Source organism: Pelodiscus sinensis, chromosome 1, assembly GCF_049634645.1.
Source record: "Pelodiscus sinensis isolate JC-2024 chromosome 1, ASM4963464v1, whole genome shotgun sequence".
In the NCBI taxonomy this organism is placed as follows: Eukaryota; Metazoa; Chordata; order Testudines; family Trionychidae; genus Pelodiscus; species Pelodiscus sinensis.
In genome coordinates this window covers 45,419,026-45,431,248 of record NC_134711.1, presented here as the reverse complement: position 1 = coordinate 45,431,248, position 12,223 = coordinate 45,419,026, and the positions used below count along the sequence as shown (strand labels likewise).

The window sequence follows — 12,223 nt, the reverse complement described above, 5'->3', positions numbered from 1 at the left end:
TCCCCAGTACAGTGCAATAGCAAATTTAGTTTAGCAGTGTAGAAAGAATTGACTATATGAACTTACTTCCTGCCTTAATTAGATGCAAACATGCTTTCCACTTCTGTAGGGATTTTCATTGTCCTTAATGTAATAGGTCAATCAGAGTTTCCATTTACTATGGAAGTTTTTGAGATCATAGGAAATTGTCTCAGCCTGGTTATGCAGGCCGTTGGTCTAGATTCCTTTCTGTCTTTTATGTGCTAGCATTTCTGACCTAATGTATTTGTTTCTTTGCTTTTGTAGATTTTCTCCAGAGGCTGCCTCAAGGCGAGGGCTGAGTACAGCAGAAATGAATGCAGTAGAAGCTATTCACAGAGCAGTAGAATTTAATCCACATGTGCCAAAAGTGAGTATGGAGAAATCACTGTCATAAATTTTAACAAACGGGGAACATATCCATTGGTTTTAGGGAGGTAGAGTTGCAAGTGGTGGTTATGGGAAGGGGAGCAGACAGGAGAAACATGAAGGGGCTCATGTTTAAACCCTGTTATATGTATGTGAGGAGCATTTGAATTTTCTCATTAGATACTATAGGAAAGATATGTCACCTTGGGTCTTGAAAATTTAAGTATGAACTGATAAAAGTCTGTCAGTCTGAGTATCAACAAAATACTGGTCATTGACAATAAGCACCTGATGCCATGTTGATGAACACATTTGAAGTAACTATGTAGATCACGGGTGGACAATAATTTTTGATGGGAGGGGACACTCCAAGATTTTGATAAGTGGTTAAGGGCCACACTTTTCTGTGGGGGGTGCAGGATCTAGGCTGGGGGTTGGCTGCAGAAGGAGCTCGGGGTAGGGGACTGGGGTGTGAGGTTTGGGTGAAGGAGAGGATTGTAATCTGTGGCAGGGGATTGGGGTGCAGGGTTAAGGAGGGGGTATGGGTGCAAGAGAGGAGTCTGGCTTAGGGGAGGGATATGGGGTGAGTTGCAGGGTCTGGGAGGGAGATATGACCTGGGGTAGGAGGCATGCAGTTTGGGTGGTGACCTAGGCGGGAGGGGGTGGTAGCCTGAAACAGGGAGTTGGGCTGCAGGAGGGGCTGGGGTGCTAGAGGCAGGCTCTGGATGGAAGGTGCTTACCTAGGTGGCTCTAGCCAGCAGCCCTACAGAACCCCAAGATAGGCTTCCTGCTTTCCACAGCCCCAGGCTGCTCAAAATGGCTGGTTGCGCCCTGTGGCTCTCTGCTCCAGGTTCTAGGGGAAGAGGAGGTTTCATGCACTGTCCCCACCCTAGCACAATTTCTCAGCTCCTATTGGTCAAATTCATGTTGCTTTTCTAATTTAGAATCAGGAGAGAATTAAGGTGGCTTAAAATCACCTTTGTACACATACGCATGCACAAGTATTCAAGCTATGTTGAATGCTCCTTGATCACGTTTAAAGAGCAGGAATTTAATTTAGTGATCTTCTTTTTTAAAAAGGAACAGAAAATGATACATGTTTGAGATATAATAAAAGGGAGTAACAGGTGCATCAAACACTCATTATAATATTAAAAGTATAATGTTGTGTAATGTTAATATGCAGTATCACTGTAATTTCTTGCATGCATATTGTATTGCATTAGCTAAAGAATAATTAAGGGAGATTTAAGTTTGATATTAGAGGAATTCTTTTAACTAGAAAGGTCATTAAGCTCTGGAATAGACTTCCAAGGCTTCCCTACCATCACTGGAGGTTTTTAAGAACACTTTGTACAAACACCTGTCTGAGAAGGTCTAGGTTTACTTGGTTCTGCCACTGCACAGGGGCTGGATTTGATAACCTTCCAAATTCCCTTTTATGCCCTATGTTTCTAATTTCATGAATCATTCAGTAATAATGTTATGCAAATAATATGACTATACACCATCATATCAGCCTTAATTCTGAATGCAGTAGCATCAAATATCCTCTTAATGAAATCTAGATGGCAAAATTTAGTAGTTTGCAACACCAGAAAGCTAATTATGCCACGTAGCTAATATGTGTTGCAGTTGGCCTTGGAGCTTTTGCAGGATTTCAGTAATGCGTCTTTCCCCATTAAGAATAAGTAAAAAATAAATTGTATTGAGTAATTATTTTGGAATTGAAGTTTTTAGAAATAATCTGCTGAATATGACTATCCAGTGAGGTACTCTGGAGAAAATAGCTAATGCAATGCTTGGATGCATAAACAAGGGAATTTCGAGTAGGAGTAGAGAGATTATTTTACCCCTGCATTTAGCACCGGTGAAACCTATGTTGGAATACCACATCCAGCTCTGGTGTCCACAATTTCAAAGTATGTTGATACATTAGAGAAGTTTCCAAGAAGAGCCACAAGAATGATTAAAGTATTGGAAAAATTGTGATCTACTGAAAGTGCTCAAAGTATTTAGCTTATCAAAGAGAAGGGTTAGGGGTGACTTGATTACAGCATTTAAGTACCAATATGGGAAACAATTATTGATAATGGACCCTTAAGCAGATCTTAAGTAGCTCCAGTGGTTGGAAGTTGAAGCTAGGCAAATACAGTTGGGGAAAAAAGATGAAAAATATTTTAACAGAGAGTAAATTTTGGAACAATTTACCAATGGTTGTGGTGAATTCTCCATCACTGGGGATTTTCAAATCCAGATGGGATTTTTTTTCTGAGAGCTATTTTCTAGATCAAACAGGAATAATTTTGGGAAAGTTCTATGTTCTGTGTTACACAAGTCAGACTAGATGATCACAATAGACCCTTCTGGCCTTAGAGTCTATGAATCTAGGAAAATTCCCAGCTGCACCATTGAGAATAAGTAGGGAATAACATTGCTGGGGATTAAAGGTGTAAATGATCCTCTGCATTTCTTCTTTCCTCCTCAAGGGTTTTCACAATTTAGAAATTTGCATCCCAGCAGCCTCAGAATGTTTTCTTCATCTTAGAATTAAAGTCTGAACTAGAAAAATAAGATTCAAAAGAGAACTCTTCAGGATACAGAGATAGATGGGAATTGGGTTGGAACATGGTAAAAGAGATTGCTGAGGTTAGAAATAGCAGATATTGGCTGTAACCTGTAATGTGATACAGCTTTATTTGCAATACTCATGCTCTCCTGCACGTTCCATTTATTTTTTTCCTGATATAGATAAGTTCGTCTTCTTCTTTGCATAGGAAACAACTGTATTCATGGCTGGCTTTGTAATACCCCTATTAAAAAGAAGACAGATCGTCTTAGAAATGCAGAGTCCTTAAAATGGAAGATTTTAAATAGCCCCAGATCCCACTGTTTATGTGGCAGTATGATAAGAACCATAGAAATACCTACGCTAGATATATAAACCAATTTGTGCTGCACCATTCCAAAGTTGGGGGGGAGGGTTGCATTTCTGTAATATAAAAGAGAATAATAAGAGAAAAGTGACTCTTTCCCTGAGAATTATTTCCATTAGGTAAACCCATCTGCTGTCCCTTACAAGTGGATTTGAGCACAGTCACTGATGTTTCTTGGGCCCTTTGGGAATAAAGAAAATGGAAATAGCTAGCAAGCTTAGGCTTGTGTTTCATATCAGCTTAGCGGTCATGAACCTCTCTAATCTCCAGTATCTCTTGGCAGCTTGACAAAATCTGAATCTTTCTATTTAGAAAGGAGGTACATTCTTTAAACATCAGCGATGAAAATTGCACACAGATTTTGACGTCTGTTGTCACTGAGGTGCACTTAACTCCACTGATGTTAAGTGACTTCACAGTGCCCTGCATTTTCCCTTTATAAAGAGCTACCATAACTGGAGGTTCCCTTTTCAAAGGCTTTATATGGCTTAATGTCTCTCTTCAAAAAGTGTACATTGCTGGAAGGCTTTTTCTGTGTTAAAAGTTGTTCTTTGCACTGGGCATCCCCTCCATTTTTTGTTGTGTTTCAGTGATAGTTCTACTTTCCTCTTACTCCCACCGCTGGGCCAGTGGTGCCTCAGGCACTGGTGAAAAGTTTTTGCTGTGTCTGTCAAACTGGTTCAGAGTTACACAATGAGGGAAGTTTGACAGTCTCCTTATATTTGGGTTGATATGGGGGCTGTGAAAAGAAAGAGGCTGGGCAAGCTGAAACTTTTCAATGCTATTATTAGTATGAGAGAGAGGAAGAGTAGGTGCGGAGGCAGTGTCAGCACCAGGAGATGAAGTCAGGATGGAACAAAGAAAGCAATGTGCTGTATAAATGATGTTAATGACATCAAAACTGAAGTGGCAAGTCCTGAACTAGGAATCTTGTCATCCACATCTATTCTATTGGATCATATCACTGTTATCCTCATCTTCCAGCTCCACTGCCCCTCTGCTTTTTGTATCTCTCACCTGTTGTAACTTATCTTGAATCGGAGCCTGGTCAAAAATTTAAACATTCAACAAATTATTCCTGATTATTTTAATGTTCCATAGAAAAATGTTATTTTTCAACCAAGTTGTAAAGTGATTGAATTGTTGTTTTTTGTTTGCTTGCTTGTTTTGCATTTTTTCAACCATCTCTCTTTGAAATTAGATTGCAAAGGCTAGTTCTGCTACCTAGCATACTACAGTGCTGTCTCTGATGGGACCTTTTGGAATTGCCTAACCACATATAAAACATTAAGCTTTTCCTTTTCTAAAAAATACTCATATTTCCAGTTTCTTATGGGCATCATTGAATTAGTGAGGCTGTAGAAGGGATTTGTGTGAAAAAAGTTGGTGTCATTAGGGACTGGCTCTGAGTGAGTGCTCTATGCATAAAGAGCAGGATGGATGAATGCATGAAAACAGCGTGTGTGTGTGTGTGTGTGTGTGTGTGTGTGTGTGTGTGTAAAATACACACACACACACACACACACACACACACACACACACACACACACAAAGATTTTGTTAACACTCACCTGGGATTGCTACTGGATTCATTTATGGCTTCATAGTACACTCATCTCTAAGGCACCCATCCCAGCTCCTGCTGGAAAAATATCACATCTGTCACTGAGGTATTCCTTACTCATGGGACACCATTTCTGAACTGATCTGCAAAGCCACTTCCCTCTGGACATTCAAATCTCCACTGGAGAGATCTCTTCTCTTATGATATCTTTAAGAAATTAGCTATCCAATAATGGCAGCTGTTAAGAGAAGAAACAGGTGACCCAGGAGCAGATGGGGTAAACGGAACTGCTTTATTGCCCACACACTTTTACCTCGGACATTCAAACAATGTCCGAGTGGCAACAATTTGGCAACAATTATACCCTTTTATCTATTTTAGTATGTTAATTCACACGTCTATCACTGCTTTTTCTAAAACCTTATAAGTAATGTTAACTCCTACACAATTAATATTAATAAGCAGATAATGAATACAGTTATACCCACCCCTAACTACTATTTACACAATTTCTAGTTAAATCAACACTTTTCTAACCACAAACTTTCCAAATCAATAGGTTACAGAGATTACAAGAGATATAACCCTGAAAATATCTTATACTGTGCCAGGGAGGGTAAGTAAAAGACACAATGAAGAAGAACACTGCATACTTATCTATTTTTCTAAGCTACAGAAACGAAGGAAAAGAACATGTTTATACATCAGGAAGGATAATACCTGTTTTGGCTGGACTCTTAATCTATCTTTCCAGATTGTATAAACCAGGGGTGGCAAACCCATTTAACAAAGAGAGCTGAAACAGCGGTGGAAAAAATGCAAAAAGCCACATCAGAATTGTTGAGCAAAAAAAAAAAAAAAAATTAAAAAAAAAATTTTTAAAGGAGGCTGGAGAGGCTTTGTGAGCCGCACTTTTGAGGGGCGAGAGCCTCTGGTTGGTTACGGCTGGTATAAACAAAAGGAAAAAACATGTTCAAGGGTAATGCCTACTACAGGTGACCCCTTACCACTATACCACTATCCCAGATCCCTATTAATTTTTACATATCCCAACAGCAGGGAAGGGAGACAATAGAAAATAGTATATAATTAAACAAATCACATTAGAAATCTGCTCTACACAGAGTTGCCCCAATTTTTATAAGCCAGATTTAAATTGATTTAAGATTTCCCACACCAATATAAGTAAACCAATTTAAAAACGGATTTTACTTTTACTACTTCTGATGGTTGCATGTTGACAAGTCTTTAGCATGATATGGTCAGCCATCACCTTGTTATACTGCAAGTAGATTTTACCCTTTCCCCCTTCTCTTTTCTGATTTTTTAAAATTTGTCTTAAGAGTAGGTACAGTTCCTCCCTGGTCTGTTTATGCAGCACTCAGAATAGTGTAGAAATAAATAATACAAATACATTAATATATCACACAACGTATTCTACATATATGATGTATATTACATAAAAGCTATACCAGAAACATTTTAGAGAAATTTTAAACAATGCTCCCTTTTTAAAATCTCTTCACCCATAAAGCTGGGCTTCTTAATTGCCATCAGTCCAATTGCAGAGGCATCACAAAGAGTCCTGTAAGATCACCTAAAATAGCTCTCTGTACCTGTAAATATCACAACTTTAAAGTCCAGTATTTTGGAACTTACTTAGATTGATTGTCTTCAATCCAGGGAAGATCGCCATTGCCATGATCAATCTTCCTGAGTTCAATTAGCGGGTCTTGGACCCACTAAATAGAACTTAGAGGGTGCTCCCCCCAATCAGTGACCAGTACTTCTGCTCCTATGAGGACTAAGGGAAGCCAACGGGAGCATTTGCTCCCATTGGCCTCCTGCTGTGGGGACAGCGGGGAAACTCAAATCAAGGTACATCAACTCCAGCTACATAATTAACATAGCTGGCATTGCGTATTTTGATTTGACCTTCTTTTTTAGTATAGACCTTGTCTTAAGCTAGTGGGACATTTTGCTGGGAAGCTGACATCTCCCTTATTCCAGTGGTATAAAACTTTCGTATTGTAGCTTACTTGATTGTAAGAGTTTACTGTGACTGGTGCAGGACTGAATATTGTGTTTTGAAACTCAGGTGTAATTTTAAAAGGAGATTGCACATTTAGGGGAAAGGAGGAAATGCTTCTCAGATTGGTGTTTATTTGGATTTTATTATTGGGGGGTTGTTTTTTATAGCTATTTGAAGCACCTCCACTTTTGAAATGTTAGAAGTACAGGTCAGAGTAGAACTGATGCAATCAAATAAATTATATATATTCATTAATTTTGACGAGTCTATATTTGACTTTGACACTATAGATGTACATAGAAATTAAATTAATCACAAATTGAAAGCTCTTTGGAAAAGGTATCTCTCTGTGTATTTGTACAGCATTTAACACAAATGGGCCCTGATTCTGATTGGGTCTACAGGCAATACAAATAAAAACTTTAATCTCACAGACACTGATTAAGAGGCATACTTCCATGTGTATATGTGGTGGATTATGCATTGCTTGACAAAATATGGCTTCATTAAATAACAATGCAAACCCAAACCACACTGGGAAAAGCTCACTATTTAAGTGCTGGCTTGCCACTTTCAGTTGCCAATTTTAGTAGTATTATTGTGTACATTTATATTGTGGTGGTACTAAAGGCCAACCAGTTCAGGGTCCCATTGTCCTAGGTACTGTAGAGAAATACAGAAATGACAGTCCCTGCACCAAACTAAAAGACAGTACATAACAGGTAACCAAGACTAACAGCTGGGTCAGGGTGCAGTGGGGAGTCAGAGAAAGAAAAACAATGGGTGGGCTGTCAAGTTGATCTTCTGGCGTTCGATTTAGTGGGTCTTGTATAGACCTGTAAATCAAATGCTGAAGGCAGCTCAAGCCAGCGTCCGATATGCTTCCTTTAGTGAGGAGTAAGGGAAGCTGACAAGATCATTTGCTGCCATTGGCCTCGTGCTGTGTGGATGGCATGAAAATGCAATTTAAGGTATGTCAACTCCATCTACATAATTAATGTAGCTGGAGCTGCATATCTTAATTTGACCTCCTGCTGTAGTGTAGATTAGGCCTCTGTGCCTCAGTTCTCCTAGCCGTAAAAGGGATTATACCCCTTCAATTCATCCATTGGGATGTTGTGATAGTAAATTAATGTTTGTGAAGCACTTCGATGCTATCAGAGAGGTAGCTGTGTTAGTGTGAATCTGCAAAAACGAGAAGTCCTGTGGAATCTTATAGACTAACAGATTTATTGGAGCATAAACTTTAATGGGCAAAGACCCACTGCATCTGACAAAGTGGGTCTTTTCCTACAGAAGCTTATGCTCCAATAAATCTGTTAGTCTATAAGGTGCCATAGGACTTCTCCTTGTTTTTACTTGGATACTATAGTCATGAGTGCTGTGGAAAGACCATGAGGAAATTAATAATACTCTCCTCAGACCAAGGTTTGAATATTCTGAACTAATTAAGGCCTGGGGCTACACACTAAACAAGGAGGCTAAAATAAAATATTGAAGGCCTGCTTGCTAATTGAGCCTATCCATTCCATGCACTGAATAAGGCATCCTGTGGAAAAACTAATGTGTGCTCATGTAATTATAATCTGTCATACTGCTTATGCACAGGGATGCCAAATAAAGGTTGTACACAGAACCTTAATTCTGGTATATCCTAATTTTTAATGCTCGCATTTGTTATGTTAATAATGTTTATTTAACATTTGGTTTTTTTACGTGTGTAATAATAGCAATCAATTTATCTTTGGCCAGATTGCTACGCATCCTATAGGACACAACCAAATGCAACATTTTTTGAGACTGGAATCAGTTGTAGAGACCAAGACAGGAAATGTGGCCAGCTATAGCAGCTTCAGCCCTTGATTTATGTTAGGGCTGTAAGCAGGGGCAGCCTGTGCCTATAGGCAAACTAGGCAGCTACCTAGGGCGCCAAGTTGCATGGGGCGCCATGGGAGGGGGGGGGGTCGGCCCCGGGGGAGGAGGAATGCGGGAGTTTCCCCTTGGGAATGCCTAATTTCCCTTCCATCCACTCCCAAATCCTATGTTAGTAATAGGCACAAGGAACTCAATCTATTTATTTTCACAAACAGAAGATTAATGGGTAACTTGAGCACTGTCTATAAGTGCCTACATAGGCAACAAATCTTTGATAAAGGTTTCTTCAGCCTTGAAGACATAGGTGTAACAAGATCGATCCAAAGTTCAAAGCTAGACAAATTCATACTGGAAATCAGATGCAGTACACATTTATAATAGTGAGGATAATTAATCATTGGAATAGCTTCCAAAAGGCTGTGGTGGATTCTCCATCCCTGCTAATATTTTAAACAATTGGATGTTTTTTTCTGGAAACATATATTGTAGTTTAAATAGGAATTATTTTGGGGAAGTTCTGTGTCCTGTGTTTTAGAGAAAATCAGGCTAGATGACTGCAATGGTCCCTTCTGGCCTCAGTGAGTTTGAGGTGCAGGGTGAAACTGAGAGAGATGTAGAATAGGTTGAGGAGTAATGGTTTCCCCCTACACACACACTGGCTGGTTCAGGGGAGTATAATGGGCCTGTTATGCTATGCTACCCATCTTTCTTATTCCTGCGTTCCATAGAAAGAGGTGATTCGGAGACATTGCGCCTCGCAAGAGCTGTTTCCTTAGAGAGCTCCTCAATGGAGTGGCATACTACTTGCCAGCCCATGTGCTGGACTGAATGAAAAGTCTCAATAGCCTTAAGTTATGTCTTGTGATTGGTTAAAATAAATAAAGTATCTTAAATCCTCCCTCAGCCGTCGCTGATCTACTGTATCTATGATGACTTTGTCCTTCAAATAATGTTGGAGACCTCAGCATATGCAGATTCAGCAATAGTTGTTTCCCCCAGCTACCTCTTTGGTATGTTGCTATTAATTGACTTTTTATCTGCATTTGGAATTGCTTCTAGTTCCAGTGTAGTGTCAGACTATTGATGGGCCCTCCAAGCTGGGAGGCTGTTTTTTTATTCACCAACTTTTGATCTAGTGTTGATCCCTGGAGTCAGGAACCCAGTGAAGCTGGACAGAACACAGGAATCCAGTTTTGCAGGGCAATTCAAAATTCTGAATTAGAATGAGATCAAACGTCATAAAACAGGATAAACTTAAAAACCAACAAATGGTCTGGTAGCACTTTCTAGACCCGTGGTCACCAACAGGTCGATCGCAATTGACCAGTCGATTGCGAGGTGTCCTGTCCGCCCCGCCCCCATTTCCCTTCTACCCCCGAGAAGCCCCACTACCTACCTCAAGTGAAAATGGAGGTAGTGTAGGCTTCCCAGGGATGGACAGAAGTCCCACATCTTAGCTCCACTTTCGGCAATTCTGGAAGTAGCGCTAGCTGCTCTGCCGGGTGTACTGTGGGAGGGAGCATCGGCTCCCTGCACCACACAAAAGGGATGAGTCAGCCCCAGGGCAGGCGTGTGCGCGCGGGGCTTCCCTGCGCCGGGGGGTTGGCCCCGGGGCAGGCGCACACGCGGCGGGTTTACCAGCGCGGGGTTGGCCCCGGGTCAGGCACACGCTTGTTTCCCTCTGGAGGGGTGGGGAAATCCTGGGAAGAGGCAGATACAGAGGACTCTCTGCCTCCACTGGCACCCCGCTCCCCAGCCCCCACTCCCCAGCCACAGAACGCTGTCACCACTCCCCGAACGCTGTCCCCACGTTCCTGTCCCCAGCCACAGAATTCTGTTCCCACTCCACTGTTCCCAGCTACAGAACTCTGTCCCTATTCCTGTCCCCACTGGCACCCTGTCCCCAGCTGCAGAAACCTGTCCCCACTGGCACTGTGTCCCCTGCTGCAGAACCCTGTCCTCTGCCCTCTCAGCACCCTGTTCCCTCTTCCCTGCCCCCCGCCGCAGAACTCTGTTCCCACAAAATGTATAATTATAAATGCTTCATTTTAGATTTAAATACCATGAATAAAAAACAGACAATTTATTTCATAACTATAAACACGTGATTTTAATTTTATACATTGCATAATTTAAAAATAAACTGTTTATCAGAGTGTGTAAGTAAGGGGCTAGCAAGTGATGGACAGGAGGAGAATAGAGAGGGCGGGGCTTCAAGGAAGAGGCGGGGGGTAGATCTTCGCCTGTTCGGAGATTTAAAAAGTGATCTTGGGTGTAAAAAGGTTGGAGACCACTGTTCTAGACTAACAAAACAAGTAGATGGTATCATGAGCTTTCGTGAGCACAGCCCACTTCTTCAGATAACCGGAGACCATTTGTTGTTTTTTAAGTTTATCCTGTACAGACTAACTCGGCTACCCCCTGAAGCTTCATAAAACAGATTTGCCATTCTCCACTCAGCTCTAATTTTGATGTTAACACAGGACCTGTTCCTGCAAGATCTCTGTGTGGGCAACTGGTAGCCGGGACCCACAGTTTGAGAAATGCAGCACTAGGGTGAATTTCACCCCAATGACTCACAAGACTGACACCACGCTTTGGAAAGTAACTACCACCAACCCTGATCCTGTGTGGTACTGACTGCTGCTCTTAGAAATATCTTCAAAATACTGTAATTTTTACGACTAGGAATAACATGGAGTGTGGGAGTAGTGCAAAGATAATTGCATAGGAAGCACAGTTAATTATTGGGTCCAATATTTATTAGCCATTGTCAGGAGATTTCTCATTTTATATCTGTTATTTTTAATTTAATTGTATGAGCAGACAATAAACTATAGGTAGGAATCACAGTAACAAAATTTAATCTGAGAACTCTTTAGGGAAGGGCACTGTTTTTTATTTTTTTTCCAGTAAATGAAGTATCTTTGCAAGGCTTTTAATTTTTTCTTTCATTCAACATTTATATGTTAAGAATCTGTCTTGCCACTTTTTCTAATAGTTGCAAAAGAGAATATTGAAATAGGAGTTAGATGTTCTAAAATCATGAAAATCAAGATTATAATTAGTAGTTAATGCAGAGATGCTCCTGTCTGCTATATGGTAGACTCTTTGCTTTGAAAATGTGCTGTAAAGTTATTTTAAGAGAACAGTTCTTCTTCCATACCAAAGCCAGAGGATATGTGTCTCCATTCCTTTTAACTTGACATGCACTTCTGGGTGTGGGGCAGACATTCTTTTTGAAGGCTGATGACCAGTGTGACATGTGACTGCTGTTTCTTCACAAACAAAATGGTAGAGATAAAGCACAGAGATAAAGCACAGATCAGTCCTAAACCAGAGACATCTTGTGGCTCACTTTGTTTGGTCTGAAAATCACCTTTTGATTTTCAGACCAAACAAAGTGAGCCACAAGATGTCTCTGGTTTA

At 40.6% G+C, this 12,223-nt stretch overlaps 1 protein-coding gene across 8 annotated transcripts in view; it reads left to right on the top strand.

Annotated features, from left to right (window-relative positions):
- The window catches only part of ST7 (suppression of tumorigenicity 7), a 247,299-nt gene that overhangs the window by 192,850 nt on the left and 42,226 nt on the right, over positions 1 to 12,223 (top strand). For all 8 annotated transcript variants that reach the window (XM_075929169.1, XM_075929170.1, XM_075929167.1 and 5 more), the window contains exon 11: positions 286 to 388. In XM_075929169.1, coding sequence (XP_075785284.1) covers positions 286 to 388 — 103 coding nt within the window. The remainder of the gene's footprint in view (positions 1 to 285; positions 389 to 12,223) is intronic.